Source organism: Dromiciops gliroides, chromosome X (assembly GCF_019393635.1).
Source record: "Dromiciops gliroides isolate mDroGli1 chromosome X, mDroGli1.pri, whole genome shotgun sequence".
Lineage (NCBI taxonomy): Eukaryota > Metazoa > Chordata > Mammalia > Microbiotheria > Microbiotheriidae > Dromiciops > Dromiciops gliroides.
Window position 1 is genome coordinate 69,263,052 of NC_057867.1, and position 25,879 is coordinate 69,288,930.

The window sequence follows — 25,879 nt, forward strand, 5'->3', positions numbered from 1 at the left end:
TGTCAATGATGGAGATTTCAGTCCTGGCTGTCAGACTGCATCTAATACATTGTGGTCAGTTCCTCTGATCCTTGTAAGCCGCAGACTCAAGGCCCGGTCTTAATCATGCTGGCCATGGTTTTCCTGGAGAAGAGAAGACTTAAGGGGAAATGGATGGGCATCTTCAAGGATTAGAGGCCAAGGCTTCCCCATGAGAGTCCTTCACAGGGCATCAATTGGTCCAAGTTGCAAAGCAGCAGACTCTGGCAGAGCCCCAAGCCACGTTTAGGGGGGATGTCCGTGTTGATGAAAATGAGTTCGCAAACCTGTGGAACCTGTCATGCCTTTGCTTCCCTGGAGGGGATTTCCCATCTCAGAGGTGTGTTGTTGGAAGGCTCCTTGAGCCATCTAGCCTAAGTCACCCCACTGCTCCCTGCTCAAATGCCCAAGATCCTTTCTGAGTCTGTGGTAGGGGCAGGGGATGGAAACCAGGTGTCCTGACTCTGGGTCCAGAGCTCTTTCCATTGCACTGCCCTGGCCCTGGCCCTGGCCCTAGCCCTAGCTCGCCCTTGCTCCTCCACAGCTGCCTCCTGGGAGAGGAAAAGAAGCCCAGTGACTGTACAGCTGGGCAGATGGGCTGGGTCCTGGATAGCGCTCGTTAACACTAATGCCCTTCCATTGATTGCTTACTAGTTGGCTTGTGGTTTGAGCAGTACTGGGTTGAGGTTGTTCCTTCTCAGTGTCTTTTGCAAGCAGGAGAATTTAGCTACCATATTTGGTGCTCATCTGCCTGTCCAATGACTTTGCATCAGTCTGTTGGAGAATTCATGTGGTTTGGTTTTGGTTTTTTTTTCTTGTCTAAATATGGCAAGGCTGCTTGGGTAATCAAGGGGCCCGGAAGTAGGAACTCAGCAGCTGTCTTCAGTGCTGCTTTTTTTGGTCCTGTCCCAGTCAGGTTGGCCTCTGTCTCAACCAGCATGAGGAGAAGGGGGCAGATTGGAGAGCATTCCGATTTTCTTGGGCCAGAGTTCTAGCAAGGATAGAAACACCTTGGCCCAAGGTGAGGATTCATAGGCTGGGGTGAATTTCCTTATTGAACTTCCTGCCACTTTAGGACCCTGCCTTCTCATGGCTTATGCTGTCATAGTATGTTAGAGTCCATAGTCTTCTTTCCCCACCGACCCAGTGAGAAAGGTGGTGGAAAGATTACCATACCCATCTCCTAGATGAGGAAACTGAGGGAAGCAGCTCACAGTGGGCCCTATAGCTGGTCAGTAGATAAGACAGGATTCTTACACCTAAAGTGCAGTGCTTTCCACAAGGTTTGGTAGCAGGACTTCATCATGTATGTTGGTGTCTGTCACCTACATTGGCACCGATGGCCATAGCGGCTCATGTTTCTTGAACACTTTGTTCCCACTTCGCCAGTGACACATCAGAGCACTGGATTGGACATGAGGAGACCTAGATTCCAGTCCCCTTGGCCAAATGGCTGATCCTTGAGGGGATCTTGAAAGTCTCTTGTGACTTTTGCCTGGACCTGCGGTTTCATTTCTGTAGGAAATTCCCGCTGAAGAAGCACCTTCTCCCAGTCCAACTAATCCGTAATGTGGAGTCTTGGAGAGTTGCCAGGGGGTAGTACCGAGAAGTTAAGTGTCTTGGTTGTGGTCGTGGTCATGTGTCAGAAGCTGTGTATGTTGTAATACACCCCAAGGTCTGTCAGAGTCCTGATGCGCCATGATTCTAGGTAGGCAGTGCAAGTATTGTTACCCCCACTTTCTCCAGGAGAAAACTACACTTGCTCTCAAGAGGTGAAATCACTTGGCAAAGTCACACCTGGGAAATGGCCACTTCCTAGAACCCATCCTTGTGACAAATCACCAAATGGGCATGAAAATGTCTGGCGCTTTCCCTTTCCCCCAATTTCCTTGTCAAATATGTGAAAATGGATTGGCAGCTGCCCCCTCCCCCTCCACAACATTATCCAGTGCATGCAGACCCCATATCCTTTGTTGTGACTTTTCCTTCCATGTTTCCAGAGCTCTGGGGACCCCTGTCATCTCCCTGATGTAGTGTAAAACTCTTCGAGGTTTTATCAGTTCCATTCAGCTGAATCACAACCTTCTAGATGTTCGCTGGCCCATATAACTTTCCAGTCTAGAATGTTGCCCCATCTAGCTCCCTGGGCTGGAGTTTGCAGTCTCCCTTCTCTGCAGCAGTAGCAGCCGCCTGTCCCCTGGCTCATGCTCTAGGGCTTGCCTGCTTTCTGGGACCAGCTGTGCTGCCGAGGGGTGACTCCGTGTATGGCAGATGGGCCCATTGTGGCTGTGCTTGGCCCTCTGGGAGCCCTCTAGTGCCTTTCCCATGGGGCCAGGACCAACGTCAGGTGGGATCTGCCATCCCTCACCAGTCTGCTCTGGAGAACAGATGGAATCTTGCCTAGCTAGCATTGGAGAGTGTTAGAGGGCTTTAGAAATGGGTGGGGGGGGGCAGCTAGGTGGCGCAGTGGATAGAGCACCGGCCCTGGAATCAGGAGTACCTGAGTTCAAATCCGGCCTCAGACACTTAACATTTACCAGCTGTGTGACCTTGGGCAAGTCACTTAACCCCAATTGCCTCACTAAAAAAAAAAAAATTAAAAAAAAAAGAAATGGGTGAAGGCTACTGTTGTCATGATCACATTTAGAGAAGATTGGTGAAATGGGCTGGAGTCTTTGCACACCATGTTCAGCTCCCATGGCATGGGCAGGGCCTGGCTCTCAACAAAGGAAGACAAAAGATGCATTTTTCTGTATTGAAAGAAAACATTTATTGATGCCTTGTGTATATGCAGAGTTCCCCACCCATAGCCCCCCACCTCTGCAAAGGAGGGAGGGAGGTGCATCTTCTTATCTCTTCTTGAAAACCAAGCTTGGTCATTATTATAACTACACAGCGATCAGTTGAGAGAAACAGTTTTCACAGCGGAGCTTGAGGAAATTGAGCCCTCTGGTCTTTCCTCTATTCATTTGAGCCTTGCTTGGAGTCAGAGCATGTTGGGGGCTCCAGCTCTTTGTTGTAGTTGGATCAGGCTTGTCAGAAAGAAAGGGGACTAGAACACGGAGAAGTACAGTCATATACCTCTCTGAGTCCTGGGGAAATAAATACCATCTGCTTGTCTAGTCTCTGTCCAGAAAATTGGCTGTTTGAGCTCTCATTTTGCTAACAGCTTAGTGCTCCATAGTCTCTCTCATGGGTGTGTGTGTGTGTGTCCCATATCCCCAGGGAGCTGGTAACCTTCTTGTAGTCGAGGACTATGCCTCATCCTTGACAATGCCAAGTGTGTGTTTGGGCATTACCTGGGCTCCAGACCTACTGATCTGCTTCACTTTCAACATATTGACCTATTGACAGGGAATCCTCTCTAGTCTCCTTCCCATGTAAAGCATGTTGGCACCTAGGTTGTGTGTAGGGCAAAACTGTGGCAGCTGAAGGAGTCGGGTAGAGGACGGAGCCCTGGACCCAGGGCCAAAATAGAACCAGTTCCAGTCTTGGCCTTGCCGCTTCCTATGTGACCTTTAGTAAGTTATTTCCATTCTCTGGACCTTGGTTCTTCCTCTATGAAACGAGTGGGTGGGGTTGGACTTGTACCACCTCTCAAGGTCCCTTCTAGGCATACCCCTCTGTGGAGCTTCGGTGTCTCTCCCTCTCCCCATCTGTACTGTTTTCAGAGAGGCCACAGATGAGGTGAGGATGAGGGCAATGCTTAAGCCATGGAAGTGGATCATTTCAGGAGAAATGTCCAGGATCAGTGGAAGAGAGATTCAGAGGAAAGAGGGTCTCCCTCCCATTAGACCATGTTGACAACTACCATGTGGACCTCATCTCAAGCTGGCTGGTTCTGACCATAGTGGGAAACATAACAGAGGAGTTCCCTTACGCAGTCAAGTTGTCAGATCAACAGGAATTTATTAAGGACCTACTTTGTGCCAGGCAGGCACTGGAGATCTAAAGAAAGGATAGAATTGGCCCTGCCCTCAAGGAGTCCATAGTTTAATTGGGCAAACAACACAGGAACAGCTATGCACAGTCACATGGAAGAGGGACTGGTTAGACAAGGCTGGTTTGTGCTGGCATTTCATCTAGAGAGCACTGGAAGGAGGGATGATTGGGGTGCTTGGCTGCCCCATGCATTTGAGTCATAAGGGACCCTTTGGGAAACAACCTTGAAATGGTCAGTACCAGGTAGGTCATTAGCAGACTTCCATTTTAAAAGCACTGCAGGTCTGAGCATCTCTTTCAAAATAAAGTGAGAGGTACCAAACTGTTCTTGGGTATGTATTTCTTCCAGTCTGAACCTAATTATGTATCATCTTAGGCCTGGGATGTTCTTTAATTATGCCTTGCTTACCTCTATAGACAATTCTCTTTTTTTAATGGGAAAATAGAAAAAGGCATGTGGTAAAATAGGATCACAGGTGGTGGTGGGAAGATCCCAGGACTGGCAGTCTAGGATTTGGGGTTCATATCCCAGCTCTACCACTGCTGCTGCCGCCTTTGGATTCTGTTGGGGTGTGCACGAGGATTGGCTCTCCCTGCCTCAGTTGGGAAGTGGGCCCACCGACTGGGAAGCTGGGAAGGCAGGCTGGCTTGGGAGCTAGGGTTAGATGGGGTGCTGATTCCTGTGATTGAGAAAAGAAGGAAAAGCTGTTGCTGGAGAAGATACACAAGCTTAGGAAGAAGCAGAACTGGATGAGAAGGCAAAATATAGGGGCTTCTGGGGGCTCTCTGGCTTCCTTCACCTGGCTTCCCCAAGCCTTGTTCTTTTCAAAGCTTTCCCAGTGTTGATGTGTCAGTGTGCTTGGGGGTAGGTCCCACTTACTTTCCTCCTCACTTGATTGCACTTATGTATGGGTTTGTACACAACAACCTACTTCCTGTATGACTTTGGGAAAGTTATTTCCCCATTTGGGGCCTGCATTTCCTCTTTTGTCAAATAAGGCCCTTACACTACGTGATCTTTATCCTTTCTCACTCTAAAACCCTGCAGACATACCCCTGCCAGGAGAAGGAGGTTCAAAGGGCAGCCGAACACCTGAGGTGGTCTCCCTGGTGGTAGGAAGATGCTTGGGGCCTCTGGCAGAAGAGACCCAGTTATCCCAGAGGGACCAGAAACCGTCTCTGTTGTCATCTTCATCCTGGCCTGTTGGCTGGGCTGAGGAGAATATGTGGAGAAAGAGTTTAGTCCTGGCTGCCTGTGACCTAGCCCTTGACAACATTGCGAAACGAACAGCTGGAAACAAGTGTGTCTTGTTGTGGTGACTGGATTAAGCAAGAGGAAGGCAGGGAGTTTTAAGGTTCCATGATGACATTAGTTAAAAGCAGTCCCAGGATCAGTCTGGGGGCCTAACCAATGACTGGGGGAAGGGCTTTCACGTTAGTCTTTGCCTCCAGGAATATTTGATGACACGAAATGGCAGCTTGTTTTGTCCCTGGTAAAGTTTGAACAGTCAGCTAGGTAAACAGCTGGGCTTTTCCTCTACCCTCCCTCTCACTCTGCTGGAAGCAGAGTGGCCTTTTCTGAAGTGGCCTTTGAAAAGAAACAGTACCTGTTAGAGGAGAAAACAGGGCAGCATATATTTTTTTTAAATCCACTCCCTGATGTGTCCTTTAAAAAATATTTGTGGGCATCAGTTTGTAAATTCAAAGCGTTTAACAGTAGAAATTATGATCATCCATCCAGTTCGGTTCAACTGATCTTTAGTAAGCACCTACTATGCCAGGCACTGGTACTAGGGACACACAGACAGAAACAAAGCAGTCCCTGCCCTCAGGAGGCTTACATTTTTATCTTACCCTTTATAAAACGGGGTGTGTGTGGGGGGGGAGATGTCAGTCCTATATCAATTGGCATATGGGCCATAGTTAACTTGCCCCTGGTTTAGATTGTCATCAAGTTCCCTTCCAGTTTTAGTGTTCTCAGTGCTTAGAATTCAGTGGATCTGTTGTAGCTTTAATGCTGTCTCATTTTTTTCAAGGTAGGTCAGTTAAATCAAAGTACATTGATAGGGTAGCTTCTCATGGTACAAAGACTAAATGCATATGCCTATTTCCATTAGCTTCCTACTCAGATGCCCCAAAATATAACAGTAGATGCTTTATGATTGATTGGTAGCCTAGAGGTGAGTTTGGGTCTTCAAAGGCTGGGGCACAAACTCTGACAGGTCCTACCAGGCGGCAAGGGCCCCCAGTATGCTCATCACCAGAAGGCTAGTGACCAGCTGATAAATTTCTCCTGAAACGGTCTACTTTAAGGTGAAGGAAGTTGTTGCAATCTGTGTTGGTGAATAGAGTGGTCATCGATGAAATCATGGATCCAAGCCAATTGCATGGATCTGCTGTAGTCAGCATTTACCTTGTTACTATTAAACCCAATAGTAGTGGTAATGAAGAAGTGATTACTCCTGCTCTGCTTTCATAGCATTTTGGATTTCTCAACTGATCCTCAAGTCTTTGAACTCTTTTGGTTTGCGGGGAGTGTGTATGTGGGGGAGTGTTTGGTTAGGATCTGTGATTTCAGTGCTGTGAATCCCAGTTGTGGAAATTCCCTTCATTGATTCAGATGGGCAACTTGTTTATACCTTCTAGTTTTAGACTGTTGCTTGGAGCGCTAGTATGCATCAGAGACATGACTTGAAGCCCAGGACTGCCTCTCATACATAAACTTTTTTGTGTGTTTATATCTTTATCTATATACACATCATGCTCTCCTCCTCCACTAGATGGTAAATTCTTCGAAGGCAGAGACCTTGTATTATATGTCTCCGTCTCTCCTCATAGCACTAGCACGGTGCTAGGCACACAAGAGATGGATAACAAATATCTGTTGAGTGAATCATTTTATTAATGATCCATCTGAATTTATTAATGGTCCATCTTCTGAACCTCTTGGCACCACTCTTTCAATGCTGCCTAATCATATCTCTTGGCTTCTTTGTTGGGGGTGGGGGTATGGTTTGAACCTCTGGTCTCATTAGTAACCTACTGTGCTGAGGTGATGTGATTTGTCTGTGGTCATACAGCTGCATCTCATCATTACTTCATCTTATTAGTTCATGTTTATATCTTATCTGTCCATCTAGATTGTAAGCTCCTTGAGAGCAAGGTACTGTGTGGTGGTGGTATATTTCCTTTATGTTCCCCAGTACATTGGACAGCACCTTACACCTAGTAGGCATTCAATAATAATGCCCCTAATTTAACACTGCAATCTTCTTTCTACCATATCATATTATCAAATAGATAACAAAAATTAGTTCTGTCAGTCACTTCCAGACATTTGTCTCCTGGTGTTTGGTCTCTTTCAGGACTTGTTAAGGTGTTCATTGTGAAAACATAACGGCACAATTATAAAATGAGGTCACCCCCCCACCCCCATGCCTGAACTATTCTGTGGTTGGCTGGTGTTTGCTTTCATTAACGTAGCTCAGGATTTGTCATTGGCAGCATCAGGAGCAAGGTTTTGTTCTTCCCTTGGCATTTTGAATGCTCACACTGGTTTTTTTCTAAAGCAGAAGCCTTGTCAGTCATCCCCAAGCTAGTGTGAGTTTCCATTCTTTCAAAGAAACTTGACCCTTGGCATGACAGATGAGAAGGCTTAGCGGAGCTTGCTGGGAAACAGCTGTTCCCTCCAGGCAGCAATTGTTCCCTTGCTCTGCCCTGTGCTGGGGCACAGGGGAAAGGTACCTTAAATCTCAGACTTCTGACACATGGCCAAAAGTGGCTTAGTGTTCTCTGGGTTGGGGGCCAGTTGGGGAGGGGGGCTTCACTTCCATTCCTGGGCAGCTCCTCTGTCTACTTGTAGACCGCATCCATGTTCAAAAGAGGATAGCAACAATCCCAGAATCTTTTTTTCTTCTTCCTATAGGAGATACACATTTCATTTGTGAGAGAATCTGTATAATTTTCACTCCGAATTGTGCCTGGAGTGTATGGTTTTCAGTCACATCTGTTCAGTGCAGTCCCTTCAGTTTAAGCCCCACGAGGGAATGAGAAGATTAGCATCACATGATGCCTGCTTGGCAGGCCACACCACCCCAAACATGTGGCTGCATGCAGAAGATATTGAAAATATTCTGGATTGTAAATAAACTGAGCAGTCTGGCTGTCTCATCAAGTATTGGGTCTGTTCCTTAAGGCTATTCATGGTTGTCAGATGCGTGAGGGGCTCATAAAAAGCTTTGGGCGCCTGTTTTCAAGGCCCTTGGTGAGCAGACATGAGAAGGGAAGCAGGCTCTCTGCTGGGAGGGTGGCTATATGGGTTCCCCTCTTCTCCATGCCGATTCCTTTCATCCACACTCACTTGGCTTGAAATCAACATATTTAAAGTCAACAGTCTGGCTGTTCATCAGTAATTTGGTTTTTTTTTTTGGGGGGGGGGTCTTTATGTTCTAGATTAAGAAGAAACAGCAAGATGTTTTGGGCTTCTTGGAAGCAAACAAGATAGGATTTGAAGAGAAAGATATTGCAGCCAATGAAGAGAATCGGAAATGGATGCGTGAAAATGTACCTGAAGAAAGTCGTCCAGCCACGGGGAACCCACTTCCCCCTCAGATCTTCAATGAGAGCCAGTACCGCGGGGTAAGGAACAATTCAGGAATTGAGCACATTTTCTGGCTGGTTCTTCCCCCCTTTCCCCTCTTTAACTTCTCTCTCAGAAGGCCGGAGTCTCTTTGGACCATTGACTGTCAGACACATGACTCCTCCACAGGAAATGGAGTGCCAGTATACAGGAATTTGATCTCAGATTCCTTTTACGTACCAGCCTTCATCCTGATTTCTTCCAGTCAGAACAACTAGGTGTTTGATTTCTGGTATGTCTATGGCCAAAGCCCCTGGAAAGAATTCAGCTCCTCTCATTACTTGACTCTAAGTAGGTAAAAAAAAACAACCCATCTTGTTCTTCCTCATAGTCCCCAGTTGTTTTCACAGAGGAGGTTTTCAGGAGCTTTTTCGTTTTTGAATTGGCCACAGGGTTTCCCCATCCCCGTACATCCCGGTTGGGATGGAGTGCCTCACCACGCTGGGCTTGGATATGTGAGATGTTGAGTCCTTTTCCTTTCAAACTAACAGTCTAGCAAGCCTGTCCAAAAAGGAAACAAGGGGAGTGTAGCCTGCCCTGCTCTGGTGGAAGCCATGCTAACACTTTGTGATCTCTGGGAGTTAAACTCCCTCGAAGCAAGGCCATGCTAGGAGGATCTGGGGGAGGCAGTTTTCAGTGTTTCAGGAGCCCCCCAGGGCTCCACTTCTTGGTCAGAGAGTCGGCTTGGGGCAGCCATGTTTTACAGAGGTCAGAAGCTGGGGACCTGTGGGTGAAAGCCAAGAAGGCTTAGTGGCCTCCAGAGATCTGGGTTTTAATCCCAGATAGTTGTTAGGCAGGTTCAATTTGGTCAGCACCCTTTGCTCTCATTTGTTGTTTTGCATAATGAGCATGAGACTGAGTCATCCCATACGGCACTCTTATTTTGACTGATTTTTTAAAAAATTGGCTGCTCAATTCAGTTCAACAAATATTTACTTGTTCTTGTGACATCTTAAAGAATTGAAAGGGCTGTTAGAAGTTAGAACCCTCTCCCTGCCCTCATTCATTCATTCATGCATGTATTTATTCATTCATTCATGCTTGCATTTATTCAGACATACCTTTATGCCAGAAGGGGATTATTGAACTCTTGCTATGGGCCTGGCACCATGCTGAGCTCTGGCAGGTAGAGATAAGAGGAGGGTGAAACACAGGTCCTGCCCTTGAGGTGCTTACAGTCTAATCAGAGGGACAAAGGGGACATATGTGACCCGACTAGAGTATGAGCCCAGTCAACAGGCACTTATCCAACACCTAACATAATTTGAAAGTGGCCAGAGTGTTATTGAGTTCAGCAGCTGTTTCTTAAATGGCCTCTGGGTGCAGAGAAATCACAGGTAGTGTCACTGGCCCTGAGGCAAAGGGAGACCTCACTAGCTTGCCTGCTCGCTCCAGTTCATGTGCCCAGATGGAGCTTTTCCCACACATTAACCTCCCCCACCCTTCTTTGCTACTGGTCTTTATTGGGGAGGGCACTTTTTGTTCTCCCCTGCAGGGGAAAGATGTCGAGCTTGAGCTGGCACAAGCAGGTTTTTCCCACAAGAGAGTCTGTCAATTATTAGGAAAGGCCTGGGGATCCCATCTGTCTTGTGCTAGTGCAATCCAAGGCTCACCAGCTTCGTTTTCAGGTGGGAAAAACAAAAAGAGATTTTTTTTCCCTTTGAGAAAAGCTCGATTCTTTCCTATCTCCAGTGCTTCTGAAGCTTAGAAGTGGAAGGGATCTTTCAAGTCCCCCTAGATTTGTGGCCCTTAGCAGCCAGCATGCAACAAAGGGCTCTTCCTCCAGATCCTTGGGCTGTGACGGGAGCCTCTAACCTGCCTGTCTTCACAGGTGTTATTGGAGAGCAAGCTGGCATGTGTTGGTCAACAAGAAATGGCTTCTGGCCCAAAGTATCCAGAGAAGCCCCTCCACAACCCCCACATTTTTTAAACAGTAGAGGCTCAAGCTTACTCTCAAGTCAGGGATTATGAGTAGAAGAGGGATGAGACTTAGTCTGTTAGTCCTCAAAGAGCAATGGGTACAAGTTGCAAAGGGGCAAGTTAAGGACTAATGTAAGGGAGCACATGCTCATGATTTGAGCCATCCTAGAGTAGAAAAGGGTGCTTGGGGAGGTAAGGTAATTCTCCCTCTGCATCCCCCTCACCCCACACCGGAGGTCTTCAAGCAGAGACTGGATGCCTATGTGCCGATTCCTTTTTGGGTATGGGTTAGACTAGCTGTCCCTCCTGTAAAATTCCAAGATTTGTCTTGAGTCATTTCTGAGCCAATGATGTCAGGAGTCAGTTAACTTCACATTTGGAGATGTCACTGACTGCCTCCTTCAAAGACTGGATGGCATGGATGGTGGTTGGGGTGCCTTTGATGAAATACATTGCTTATAAATGGATGCCTTGATTTCTTTCGGAAACTTTGGATGTGGCCAAAGCAAGCCCCTCCTTGTTGAAAGCAGCCAAGAATAAGAGAGCAGTGGCTGTTTGGGCTTCTCGGGGTGAGGCCCCTCTAGCCCCAGGGGGCCCCTAAACATTGGCTGTATTATGGGGGGCAGGAACTGCAGCCCTCCTTGGCAAGCCATGAGAGAGGTCATCATGGAGAAGCAAACCTGTCAGGACTGCTTTTTCCCTTCTAATAAATCAGGCAGAACAGCGGGCTTACTTTGCTGCCGTTTTAAAAACTCCAGGCAAGATCCAAAAATGCCACTTTGTTTACTAGGTTAGCTCAATTTAGGCTATGTCCTACGGCCTTGTTTGGGTGACTATTTCAGTCACTTAGGAGAAGGTTTGTGGGCCTAGCAGGATAGTGATGGTTGGAAGCACACCTCCATTTGCTCTCATGTCTTCCAGGTCCCGATTCAGGCTGGCTTCTAATTTTTCAGAAATTTGATTGCTCTTTCTCAGGTCCCTAGCCTCCCACATGGGGATCTGAACCCAGCACCCACTGTCTCTGTCCTCTGCCTAAGGACCCTCTAGGAAGCTCAAACTAGCAGGGCTGGCTCTGGTGAATATCTATTCTCTGATTGATAATGGGAGAGAAGCAATCTGGGGGGAGGAATGACCACTTCTGAGCACAGAGAAGGGGGACCTGCTGCTTGCTAAGAAATTGTATCCCAAGATCTGACTGAGTTGCTTGTTCCAAAGTGGCTTGAAATTAGGCATTCACCAGTTGCCTTGCTTCTAAAGCCCCCAGGACTTGCCATAGGCCTGAGCTTTACTCCTTTGCTGGATCTCCTGGTAGTTTAGTGTTGTGGCATTGAGACCACTCTACAGAAAGGACAAAGGATCTCAGTCTTGCCCGTGGGCCACCACATTGACCCAATCCTGCCATCTGCCCTTCTCATTCCCTTCATGGTCCTCAACACTTCTAATTCTCTCTGCCCTCTTCTTTACTTAGGACTATGATGCCTTCTTCGAAGCCAGAGAAAATAATGCAGTGTATGCCTTTTTGGGCTTGACAGCCCCACCTGGGTCAAAGGTAGGCTCTCCTGCTTTCAAGTTGACAGACGATGATTTCTGATGTTGTACAATTAATGAGCTGTTGACACTCCTACTGAGCAGCTGGGTGCAGCGTAGGCCATGCCAAGGTGGCAATGCCCCATCCTCCTGAATGGAAGGCAATCCTGGCAATCCTCTTCCATCCCGAGTTCGAGTACACCCAGAGCGGGCAGCCAAATGTGATCCATCACATCCCAGACTAAGAGAGGCAGCCATGAGACTTGCCGGTTGCTGAGCTGCCCAAGGCAATCAGTTTCCTATTGGTCAGCTCACAAGGAATGTTAAAGACTCCATTATTAGAGCTGTCATGTCCCCTCCTCAATCGCAACATGTGTCCCAGGCCATGGTCATTTTCTTGGCAACGCTTAATGTCTGCCTGTGAGGGCTTCGTTGGCAAGCTGGACGAGCCCTGCGGTTTGCAAGCAGCCTGAATTTGGAACCTTTTCCTTGCCAAAGGCAGATTCCTTTTCAAGTGTGTCATCCCAGGAGAGCCCAAATCAAAGAGACAAAACCAGAAAGAAAGACCAGAATGAATGGCCCCTTGATGATATCTCGATAATGCCCCGATAGGCAGTGCAGCTAATGAGAACTCTGCCCTCCATGTGGAGAGGCTGGGCTGACATGCTTACTGCTTTCACTGGAGACCAGAGGGTGGTGATCTGAGTCATCCTTCCAAGTTTACTCCTTGCCAAACTGGCTTTTCCCATGGACAGAAAGTCCTATTTTAAGCCCTGTCTAATTTCAGTCTTCAGAGACTTTTCTGTGTAAATGTATTAGTGATCCCCAAGCCAAGTAGGGGCATCAATGGACAGCCTTTTGGTGAACTGCAGGTCAGGGGTTGAGTGTTAGACAGCACTGCTATGAGGTTCAAGGGTGACAGACTAAAGTACTATTGAAATGTCCATTATTATCATCGTGCTACCACTGCTACCACCACTACTACCCCACTACTGCTACTACTACTACTACTACTACTACTACTACTACTACTACTACTACTACTACTACTACTACCACCACCACCATTTAGATCTGGTGGCTCACTTCCCTTAATTTCAAATTAGGTCAGTAATTATAGGTGACATTTATGTAGTGTTTTGTTTTGTTTTGTTTTTATGAGGCAATGAGGGATAAGTGACTTATCAAGGGTCACACAGCTAGTGAGTGTCTAGTGTCTGAGGTTGGATTTGAACTCAGGTCCTCCCAAATCTTGGGCCGGTCCTTTATATCCACTGTGCCACCTAGCTGCCCCATTACATAGTGTTTTAAGGTCTACAGAGTGCTTTACAAACATTATCTATGTGATTTTGGGTACTAGCAGCCTCACTGTTTCCATTTTACAGATAAGTGAGCAGGCTTAGAGGGTTAAGTTACTTACCCCAGGTCACAGAGGCATTATGTGGTGGAGCTGGGATTTGAACCCAGCTCACTTGACTCCAAATGTGGTAGTCCTTTTCCTGTACCAATAGACCATATAGGCTTTCATAGGCACAGGGCTTTAGATATCCAAAGGATTTCCCAGGTCCCTTTGACCACTGATATCCTATGAATTGAGGATTTCTCTCATCTGTATTGCTTCCAGAAAGCTACTTCCTTAGATGTGTTTGCTATTTCTCTTGAATAAAATAATGGACTTTAGCATAGCAACAACCTTTTGTCATGTGTGTGCTATATGCCAGGCACTGTGCAAAGTACTGGGAATGCAAAGAAATGAAAAAACCCAGAATCTACCCTCCAGGAGCTCATGTTCTTTTAATTTTTATTTATTTATTTATTTTGGCGAGGCAATTGGAGTTAAGTGACTTGCCCAGGGTCACACAGCTTTTGTCAAGTGTCTAAGGCTGGATTTGAACTCAGGTCCTCCTGAATCCAGGGCCAGGGCTCTATCCACTGCAGTTCCACCTAGCTTCCCCAAGAGTTCATGTTCTAATGGGGAAGAAGACAACACATAAACAAGTCGTACATAGACTATAGTGCAGAGGAGGTAGAAGGTCATCTTAGAAGGGTTACAGAATCCTTTGTGTTCTATGAAGAAATTTCTGGAAGGCTGTTCTGAAGGATGAGTTAACTCTGAATAAGCTGCATGGTATGCAGCCAAGCTGGGGGCACTTTGAGGACCCAGGTTTCCATTGGAGGGGACTTTCTTGAGCCTATGTCACAGCCTCGGATTCCAATCTAGTTTATCTCAAAAGATTTAATGTCTTCTTTGCTTACAACATAGGCTTAAGAGTGAAAAGGCAGATCCTAGATGATGTCATCATTCATGCTCCCAGATAAGGAGGTGTGCAGTGGGTACATGGTAAATTGGGGGAAAGGGAGTGACATGGATAAGCTTGGAGATGGAGATCAGAAGCTTGTTACCAAGTGCTTTAATGGCAAGTTGAGGAGTTTGTATTTTATTTTAGAGTCAGTGGGGAGCTCCTGAAGATTGTTGAGCAGGAGGCAACATGGTAAGACTTGGGCTTTAACAAGCTTATTTTGGCAGTAGGTTCTTCTAATAGATGGGAAAGGGTAGAGACCAAAGGCCCGTTAGGAGGTGATTGCAGTAGTTAGCTCAGGAGGTAATAAAGGCCTGAATAAGGATAGTGGTCATGTGATCTCAAAGCAATCCCTTACCCCAAGCCATTCTTTCAGCATTGAAGATAGAGGACATTTTTCAATATGTTAGAACTTGAATTTAACCCTAACCCAAACCCAACTAGCCAGAACGATCAGATAACTAGATAGGTTGGGGTAGGGGAGCAGAAAACACAAGGAAACGTGTTGTTTTATGGATTTATTCAAGAGAAACTGCTTCTGGGGTATGGTCAGGGGTTGGTCAGTAAGTCACCAGATGTTTCAGCAGGACCTGCTAACTGGGGATACAAAGAAAGACCCAAATGGACTCTGCCCCATTCTAAGGAAGGAAATGACTTGGCAATAACTCGACTTAAGATACAGACAGCGCAAGTGGAAGGCGATCTCAACAGGACTATAGGAGGGCAGGGGAGAAGAGAAGGAAAGACTTCATCTGGAAGAGGGGATTTGAACTGAGACTTGGAGGATTTCAGGGAAACTAAGAGGCTAAGGTGAAGGGGCATGGGGGGCAGCCAGTGCAAAGGCATGGAGGTGGGAAACAAAGGGTCACCTTCAAGGACTTGCAGCTGAATCATAAAGTATATAGAGGGGAGTAAAATATCAGGCCCACATTATAAAGATTTTTTTTAATTATAAAGATCTTTAAATGTCAAACAGGGAAGTTTTTATCCGATTCTAGAGGTAATAGGGAGCCATAAGAGTTCATTAAAGAGGGAGATGACATGGTCAGACTTAAGCTTTAGGAAAATGGCCTTGGCAGGTATGGAGAGACTTAAGGCAGGGGGACCAATTAGAAGCCTGTCACATTAATGTGCTACGAGTTGATGAGGCCCAGGAAGAGGGGTAGGCATGTGTGAGTGGAGAGAAAGTGATAGAATGGGAAGGAGTGTGGTAGTAACTGTTTTTGTTTGTTTGTTTGTTTGTTTTTAGTGAGGCAATTGGGGTTAAGTGACTTGCCCAGGATCACACAGCTAGTAAGTGTCTGAGGCCGGATTTGAACTCAGGTACTCCTGACTTCAGGGCTGGTGCTCTATCCACTGCGCCCCATCTAGCTGCCCCTCAGTAACTGTTTAACAACCAGGAAAATCAAAGAAAACAAAACATGGGTGCAGGACACACTTTTAAGTTTAATCTGCAACATTAACATCTTCTGCATCACTTTTCTCCGTCTCGACAGTCACCAAAACAACAAAGCCAGCCTTGATCTGTATATTTGCTCATTTGTGAGCTATAAATGCTCACACTTAAAAGAGCTGGTTCCTGACTGCATGGCATACAGGAGATATTGTGATCTGGCCACAGACTGGCCATGTGAGCCTGGAGGAGATGGGAGAGTGGGGTGTCGACAGGGTAACTCTGCAGTTGCAAAGTCAGCCCAGATGCAGCACGGTCTCCTTAACCTCTGTGTGTACAGTGAACACGACAAAATCACCTCTGCCCCCTGGGTTTTCCTCACTGATGTTGTTGATGAGAACTGAAACGGAAATCTGAGGCCATCTCACTTACCCAGAAAGTTCCATTTAACCACAAGCTCCATTTCCTTGAGCATATTTTTGTTAATCAAGACCCAGCTGCTGAAATAAGGAAAATGACAAGGGAGAGAATGTGGGGAAACGGACACTGTGTATCTATGGGCCACCAGCCAACTACAGCAGAGGCCTTCCTTGTTGCTCCTGTAACCAGGCCACTTGATTGTCACTAAGGTGATCTGGGGCCCCCAAAGCAGAAGGGACTTTGCCATCCAGGATTACATAAGTCCCAGCCTTAGAGACACAGCCAACAATAGCAGTCTCTCACACTTCTGTAAGACAGGAGGAGAAGCTAGGCATCTTTTTTTTTTGCAGGGCAATGAGGGTTAAGTGACTTGCCCAGGATCACATAGCTAGTAAGTGATAAGTGTCTGAGGCCAGATTTGAACTCAGGTCCTCGTGAATCCAGGGACGGTGCTCTATGCACTGCACCACCTAGCTGTCCCAGCTAGGCATCTCTTATCAAGAAAAGTTTCCCTTGCTGAGTAATGTCCATTCTTGCTTATTGAATAAGCCCTCCCCGCCAAGACTGATTGTGAAGTAGATCAGGTGGAATTCCTGATGGCAGGTAACTCACATTTTCAGGGCACTGAAAAGGTTAGAAATTGCTTTTCCTACAACCCTGTGATGTAGGTAGGAGAGTTGTAACAACCCCATTTCATAGATGAAGAAACTGAGGCTCAGGAAGATGAAATGACTTGAGTGTTGGAGACAGTGTTCTAAGCCACCTCCTTTGGAGTGGGCCTGATCTTCCTGTGCTTTAGGCAGAGCAAGATCTCCATCATGGAGACAGGCTGAGCTTCAGAGAATCACGGCTTGCCTAGGAGAGAGCCACAATGATGTGTCTTAATGAGCCTTCAGCTCCCCGCGGCCCCCCCCCCCCCCCCGCACCCTGTTCTCTTGGCTCTTGGAATCTGCTTGCTTTCCAACTAGCCTGCCAAGCTCCCCAGAAGCAGCCTCTTGAGAACAGCTCACCTTTGGAGCTAAAACCCCAGGGACTTCCTATCCACTGTCAATGGAGCTTCTGTCCAAGTATTTGTGCAACAGACTCTACTTCCCAACAGCCAGCCTGCTGCTGAAGGAGGCCCGTGGCTAGCCCAATCTGCTCACATCGTTCTGTCTCCTGGGCTGCTCACTTTGGGTTGAGTGGCTGCTTTTCTGTCCTTTTACCAAAGACTTTGGATAGAGACTTGTTCCTGTTCTTTTTAGCTCCTGTGATCTGGGGCTCACAGAGGTGGGGCTAGAAGGGACCTCAAAGACCATCATTTTCCAGATGAGGAAGACAACGGATGTTCTTCCTTCTGGCTGCAGGGTTCTTTACCTTCCCTGTCTCTGCCTCCCTCCCCCCCCCCACCTTGAAAAAGAAAATGCCACTGGAGAAGGAAGTTGGTGCATTTTGTGTTCTTCAGCCTTGTGAAAGATTGTGGAGTTCCACCAGGATGTAGCGTGCTGGGGGCAGCTAGGTGGCGCAGTGGATAAAGCACCGGTCCTGGATTCAGGAGGACCTGAGTTCAAATGTGGCCTCAGACACTTAACACTTACTAGCTGTGTGACCCTGGGCAAGTCACTTAACCCTTTTTACCTCCCCCCCCCCCAAAAAAAAAAAAGATGTGGTGTGCTGTTTGTTAATAGATGGAAAACACTTGTCCTTCCATGTGTGCCAAGCATCTTTCTCATTTACATTTGGGCAGTAGGCTTGGAGTCCAGAGGTCTGAGTTTGGCTTGACTCTGCTACTTAATTCCCTGTGTGACTGATCTTCGGCAGATTACTTTTTTTTTTTTTTTACCTCTGTGACCCTCACTTTGAGCATCAGTATAATGGGCTTAATCATCGTCACCCTTCTTAACTTCTGAGGTTGTTGTAAAGCTTATAAATGGAAAAGTTTTATAAACTTTATAAATTGGAAAGTGTCACATCCTTCTGAACTTATGAAAGATTACCAGTAGGCTCAACTACAGTTACTTTCCAAGGAAATGGTATAGAGAAAGGTAGGGGACTTTGTCATTATTTAGACTTAATACGGTTTCGTCCTACTGGCTCTAGGCAACTGTTTGGGGGGCATTTTAATTGACTTCATCTTTGTCTTTTAGGAAGCCCAAGCACTGGCAAAGCAGCAAGCGTGAACCCTTCTGCCTTCTGGCCTCATGCCTCCTGTCAAGGGATTCGCCATCGCAGTCGCTTTTCTAAAATAGCAAAATTATCTTGGCTTCCAGAAAACAATAGGCTTCATGTCTACAGCATCAATTTGTTACTTGGTGTGCTCAGCGTCCAAACAATAGCCAATGGAATACATAATTAAAATGTGAATGTTATATGGCTAGAGCTTATGGGAGATGATTATTGTAAAATTACAAGGAGATGTGATGGAGTGGTATTGTGATCTGGCTGGGCATCCGTGCCCCCCTCCTTTTGTAATCGTCATGCAAAAACCCTCTTTTTTATATTATTATTTTTATTGTTACTGCAGCTTAAATAGCTCTAGAGCTCCTGTTGTTAAGTGTATGAGAATCCAAAATAAAATGGGAGGGGAAGAGAATCTGTCTAATTCATTTGATGCCTCGGTGCCCTCCTGGATTTGTCCAAGCAAGTACCCGTGTACAATTTTGATGTGTTTCTGTTGTGATTTGTAAAGAAGCCATAAGCAATGTTTATCATTCAGCACTTGTCATGATGACTTATGGCCATTTCAATATTCTGCTTCTTTGGTAGATGAAAACTGTGTACTGTGTGTGACACGTGCTCTTCGGGCTCCTCATCATAGTCTTGTGTTGCTCATTTTGGTGATCAACAGAAACATTTTTCCCACTGATAAGTCAGAAAAACATTGAGGTGACAGGTCCCTTGTATGACTACCCAACTGAGGCTTAATCTTCTCTGTCAAGGTGTGCAAAGACTGGTCTGGGTCTTTGAGTCAACATGGATGCTGCAGAATCCTTCAATTACATGGCTGAAAATGGGCAGAAAATCATTGCCCAAGGAGCCTGAGTTTTCATGGGAGGAGCTAAGAAGCAAATGTTCTTCAGGTGATAATTGGTACTGTGGCTTTGTGGGTTGTTGTTTTTTCCCCTTCGATTTTCAAATGACACATCATCGTGGCACTAAGCCCCGGAAATTGGCAAATAGGAATTAGAAACTCAACTGTGCAAATGCATTTTCTTAGCATGTGAAGCATATTTTTTCATGAGTACATTAAGTTTAGATGGATTTATCTTTTCTACACTTCAATAATAGCAAACATCCAATAAGAGTATCCATCCAAGCAAGGGACCAATTTAAAACTATAACCCTCAAGGCTGATAAAAGGGCAAGGAACGCTGTGGCCTCCATCACTTACTTAGGGAGCAGTTTTCTTACCGTAGAGCAATTCTACTTAGCCTTTGCTACTAAAAGCACCCCATGGGCACCCCCATTTTCCTTTAAGTGACTTTCCATTACCCTGCGCTGTATGCATTGCTGTGTCGTTTGCCAAAATCAACATGTAATGAATATATGGCATTGTTTATGGAGGTTCAACACGGGCACAGTGCTTTAAAGTGAGATCAACATTTTTAGAAACAGAAATTACAGACTGCTGGGGATCTGAAATGAATAGGAGTAATGCCAAATGAATAGTATGTGGTTTTTTCTGAGGGGGAGGGAGGGGAACAGGAAACAGTGGAAAGAAAACTGTTTAAATATTCCTTTCTAAGTTTGCTCCTCAGGCTCGTTCAGAGTTCTGAAGTTGCCATCAACAAAGATATTTCAAGAACAAATGTTCAACTGATTTGTGTGTGAATAACGGCATCAAGAATGCATGGGGACACCAGCTATCTGGACCAGATTCTAATGGATGCGAAAAGTTTGGGCCAAAAATGATTTTGCTCCTCTTCCTTGAAGGAGAGGGCGACAGGTTCTAGTGGCTAGCGAGCTGGCCTCGAAGCCAGGAAGACCTGAGTTCAAGTCCTCCTTCTGACCCATCCTGACTGTGTGACTCTGAGCAAGTCACCTAATCCCTCTGGGTTCTAGGCAACTCTCTAAGACTTTAAGTTGTGGAGAAGATGCCAACCTGCATTGGAAGGACTTTCCACACATTCCAGATACCAGTGAAATCAAAGGTCCAGTCCCCAGTCCTTGCATCATCTCCCATTCAGAGGAGAATACTATCTGGCTGAGCTTCTAACTTGCTACTGGTCTCAAGGGAGGCAGTTAGCCAAAGGAGGAGATTCTATTGAGTGGCTAGCTAAGTGGCTCACAGCTGATAAAGCAACACATTCATCCAAAAGGAAAAAAAAATACAATTGTCCTGACCTGCCCAGTTATTTGACTTCCCAACTAAAGCATAGTTCTTGATTTCCTTAGCTGTACCCCTATAGCCAGGTCCTATAAAGTCGATGAGAAAGTGAAAACCAGAATGGTGGGCGAGTTTTTGATGAGAAAAGAAAATCAGATTTCCCTTGAAAACCTCTCCCTCTGATGCCAAATTTTCAGGGGAGATCATGGCATATTACTTTTTTGGTGGATCAGATCTGGTGGTTGAATTTCAGGTGCTTGAGCTGATATTTTTTTCTGAAACAGCTTTATTCCATCAGGTTGGAGGACAACAGTGCAGGGATGTTAGCTTCCTATCTACAGATTGTACTCCTGCTTTAGGAGGGAGTTTTGAACCTTCGGATGTCATAGACCTCATAGGCACCCTGCTGAAGCCTATGGACCCCTTCTCAGAATGATTTTTTAAAAATCATAATGAGGGGGCGGCTAGGTGGAGCAGTGGATAAAGCACTGGCCCTGGATTCAGGAGGACCTGAGTTCAAATCCAGCCTCAGACACTTGACACTTACTAGCTGTGTGACCCTAGGCAAGTCACTTAACCCCCATTGCCCCACGCAAAAAAAAAAAAATCATAATGACAGGAAATGTTTAATTTCCATTAGAGGCTAATGACAATAAAGATGCATTTTTCCCACCCAAATCCATGGATCCCCTAAAATTAACCCACACATCCCTTGGGAATCCATGGTCCCCAGGTTAAGAACCCCAGATGCCCAAGGGAGTAGAAGTGCCCAAGCCCCCGTGGTTCTCTGGGAGGTGAGGGGGGAATCCAAAGGAAGGTGAGGGAAGGGAAAAGCCACTGCTTGTCTGTGTTGTGCTTCTGATTCAATTATGAATTATGAACTCTGAAGATTCTGAATGATCGCTATTGTTCCCCCTTCTCCCCGTCTTTTTTCTTTAGTCTAAATAGAAATATCTTTGCTTTGAAACAAATAATTTACCATTCCAATAAACCTCTTTAAGATGCTTTCACATTTTGGATGTTTGGATTGTCTGGTCTCTTTGTTCTGGTCCTAAACGTGAACAGAAAATATACTCCTCCACCCCTTTCATTTCACAAATGAAAATATGGATTCCTACCTAAATAACAATATTCCACCTAACTTAGTACTGCCCCCTTTTTCATTTCAGAAAGGATTTTAATACGTACATAAAGATACACACACACACACATGCTCATATGGCCACACATTCATATATATGTATATAAAAAATTCTGTTAGGTCCAGTCTCATCATGAATGTGAAGATTGATGTGGCTAAACAAAGATATTTGGAAATAGGTTCCAAAGTACCAAGTAAAGAACATGCCCTTTACAATTATGCCTCTCTCTCTCCCAAGTCCCTATTAAAATGTAAATATACCCGTGGGATGACTAATTCCTTAAATGCTGTTATTTTACACCTTGACCACCCTCTGCCAAAATTTCTTTATCCAAATCAGGAGAGAACTGAGGCTAGCTGTCTTCCCCGCCCCTTTTGCTGTAAGCCTCCAAGGGTATGTGTGTGAGGGGAGTGGGGTGGGGGGCAGTGGAATGGAAGGGTAGCAGGGTGTTTTCCTTAATCTCTTTCAATCCCTTTAATTCCTCCCCCTCCTCCTGAGCCAAGCTTTACCTATGCCTGCTTTTCTTTCATTCTTCATCTCCCTACTCCTCCCCTCCCCTTTCCCCCTTGCTGCCTCTTCCCCTTCTTCCTTTCTCCTTTCTGCCATGCTCAAAGCCCACAGTGGTGTAGACAAGTGGGTGGCTGGGGGTTGGGTTAGAGCTGAGGGGAAAAAAGCCATTCCATTCTCCCCCCCCCCCCCCGCCCACCCCCACTTTCAGGCCCCTTGCTACAAGTATCCTTCCATATATAAAATGTGTTCTTGAAAAGTTGGCTGTAAGGAAAAATTCAAGATGTCAAACCTTTTCTTCTCGTTGACTTGAATTTATAAATGAGAGCCCGGGGCCCTGAATGCTGCTGTTGCCATAGCAGCAGAAATTCACAATTCCCTTGTGCCAATCGAAGAAGCACAGTATATGCATTGCTTGTGGAAATTCTCTAAATAAGAGCATCCTATATGCCGAGTTACCTTACTATCCAGGGGTCCGTTTCTTCTTTTTTTTAATTCCTCATACAGTCCAAATGGAGAATACTTGAATAAATCTGCATTTCTTAACTTGAATTAAGGTCTCTAGGCATGTTGAGATGGAGCTCTGAAGCAACAAATTAGAGGAGTAATTTAGGAAAACCAAAACCTTATTATTGAGATCCTGTCTGTTAAACCCAATGACTGACTAAAAGATCAGTTAGCCTTCTTTCTAGGAATGGAGCAGAGGAGTTAAATGGGGCAGTGGCTGCTTAGCTTTTGGAGCTTCCCCAAGTAGGATCGAAAGGACCCCCTTCTCTCCCCAGTCTATTGTCTTTCCCTTCAAAGTCCTGCTTAAAGTTTCCAAGGCAGGCACTTACTCATAGAATAATGGACTATTAGCAGTGGGAGGAAACTCAGATCAAGTCCAATTCTTTCATTTTATGGAGGAGAAAACTGGACAGAGAGGGGAAGCTATATATCCAAGGTCACTGACACATACCAGATACAGCCAGGTTAGGATTTGAACCCAGGTCTCCATCTATTAAGTGCTTACTATATGCAAAGCACATTGCTAAGCTCTAGGGATCCAAGTCTGATGCTTTCTTCACTACCAGGGGGCAGGGCATTTGGACAAGCCATTTGTCAACAGAGGCAGAGCGTCTCATTTTGTGTGGAACCTTCAGCATTCCACACTGCAATGGAGAGGGGCTCAGAGGCAGAGGAGGAATTTAGTGGATAGTGTTTAAGAGAGAGACAGAGACAGGGAGATGGAGATGCAGAGAGAGATGGAGAGAGACAGAGATGGAAAGATGGACAGCAGAGAGAAACAAGTGGGTAGAGAGGGAGCAGAGAGAGATGGAGAGAGATCGACAGAAAAGAAACAGGTGAGGAGACAGAAAAAGAGTAGAGAGATGTACAGACATAGAGAGAGAAGAGACAGGTGGAGAAAGCAGAGATATGGAGAGAGAAAGGCATGGAGAAAGACATAAAGAGAGAAGAGACAGGTGGAGAAAGAGAGATGTAGAAAGAGCAGAGATATGGACAGAACATAGAATGAGACAGAGGGAGGGAGAGCAGAGAGAAACAGAGACACATATATAGAGAAAAGAGGTGGAAAAAGCAAGATAAAGAGCAGGGAAATGAAGAGAGACAGAAATGGAGAGATATAGAGAAGAGACAGGTGGAGAAATCAGAGCCACATGGAGACAGACAAAAATGGAGATACAGAAGAGAGAGATTGGAGAGAACAGAGAGACAGGGAAGGAGAGAGCAGAGGGAAACAGAAAGGTGGAGAGAGAAAGAGAGATGGAGATAGCAGAGAGAGATGGACAGTAGAGATAGAGACAAAGACAGATGGAGATAGATATATGAGAGAAAGCAGAGAGAGATGGAGAGGGAGATAGAGATGGAGAGACAGAGAGCGAGAGATGGAGACAGACAGAGAGCAGAGAGATACAGAGACAGAGTTACTCAAAGACTTAAAAAAAACCCAAACTAAAATGAGATTGGAAAGTCTTCAAATATCCTCAAGTCAATATTCTTGTCTCCATGTAGCTAGCCAGCCCTTGAAGGTTATATCAAAGCATAATTTGGTCTCCCCTATGCAGATGACCCTTTCAGAGCCTGATGACAGTGATGGCTTCATAGCCAACAAGGTGCTGCCTAATTTGTGTGTGTGTGTGTGTGTGTGTGTGTGTTGGGGTGGTGTGGGGTGGATACACGGTGGATCTGTGATTTCATGGGTGCAGGGGACCTCCCAGTGTGGAGATTTCCTTCACCTGCAGATTAGAATCTTGCCTGCTAGTTGTAGTCTCAAAGAGTTGCCTGTGTCACCAAGAGGTAAAATGATGTGCTCTCCTTCATAGTGCCAGTATGTGTCAGGGTCAGAACTTGAACTCAGGGCTTCTCGGCTGACCCTCTTTCTACTATGCCATCTTGCCTCTTGTTTTTCTATACAATTGAAATGCTAAAATGGCACAGGTTAGAGTCACCACAGCACAATCTATCTTGGCTTTAACAGGAAAAATACAAGACTGCTGCACAGAGCAATGAATTAGGGAGCGAGAAGGGTAAGCAACCCTGTCTGAATAGTTCCATTTCTTCAGTCTTTCACTGCTGACAGCCTCAGGAATTCATAAGAATTCATTGATCTCTCTTTGTTGATTGGCATTAATAAACATTTTGAACTCCTGAAAGCAATTAAAATAGAAATGTTGTGTTAATGCTGATAATAGTCAGCGAGGCGGCATTCCTTCAACTGAAGCCTGCTACCTAAGTGTTCACAAAATCTTGTCCTCTTGCTTATCTGGGAGTTTCCCTGGAGTACATATGTCACTGGCTCCTATTTCTGAACTTACCGCCAAAAAACCAAAACAAAACAAAAAACCACAATGAAAGAGCTTTTGCAACATAAAGAGCTTGGATTTTTTTTGCAGGTCTCTTACTTGTCCCTCCCAAGCTTCCTGCCTTTCCTCCTCCCAAATGGCTTCCACATAAAAGATCTAAAACAAAATTAAAAAATAAAAACAACCCGCTAAGGGGCATGGAGTACACCACATATTGGAGTGCCAAATAGCCTTTGTTTCCTGGACTACGGTGACCTAAGCTTTCATCACCTTCATCATCGCCTTCCTCGAATTATCTCGGCTGGTCTTTGCTGGGCAGCTGGATTCCTCAAATACATGCACACACACACACACACACACACACACACACACACACACACACACACACACACACACACACACACACACACACAGCCTTTGCAGCTTGATCGGACTCACAAGGGATTGTGTCCCTGGCAGGACATCCCCATACCACATGGAAGCATTGGGAGGGTTTGGGGTGGGGAGCAGCTGTCACCTAGGGCAGTAACTACGCCTCTCTATAAGATGGGGAGCCCTGATCTTGGTCCTCAAGACCCGAGGAATTCCGTATGTCCCCCACCTATCTATGATCTCACAAAAGCCAAAGAAATAACAGCACATCTGGCTTTATTCTTATCCTGCACTAGTCATTTTTGTTGAATATCTGGGGGGGGGTGCTGAGCCTTGGGGTTGCCAGTCTTTGTCCTCGTTTCTGGAAGGATTTTTTCCCATTGATTGATATGTCTGTGAACTCATATTTCATGTGGCTGCTGTCTAAAAAGCAGATTATCTTTGCTTCACCTGGAAAGACAGAGAGCCAAGGTGCAGAGTGGAAGAGCTTTCATGTTGCCCCCCTTCCCAGTAGCCTCAGTAAAAACATTGCATGGGAAGGAGGTTGTAAACAGTCCCTTTAAGAGGAAGTTGGGGGATTTCCCAGTTC

General features: G+C 45.8%; 1 protein-coding gene across 1 annotated transcript in view; it reads left to right on the forward strand.

The window, feature by feature from the left end:
* Positions 1-21,480, forward strand: part of SH3BGRL (SH3 domain binding glutamate rich protein like) — an 89,938-nt gene extending 68,458 nt beyond the window's left edge. Inside the window, exons 2-4 of the mRNA XM_043974223.1 lie at positions 8,413-8,598; positions 11,988-12,068; positions 18,286-21,480. Coding sequence (XP_043830158.1) covers positions 8,413-8,598; positions 11,988-12,068; positions 18,286-18,318 — 300 coding nt within the window. The 3' untranslated portion in view covers positions 18,319-21,480. The remainder of the gene's footprint in view (positions 1-8,412; positions 8,599-11,987; positions 12,069-18,285) is intronic.
* The last annotated feature ends 4,399 nt before the right edge of the window (positions 21,481-25,879 follow it).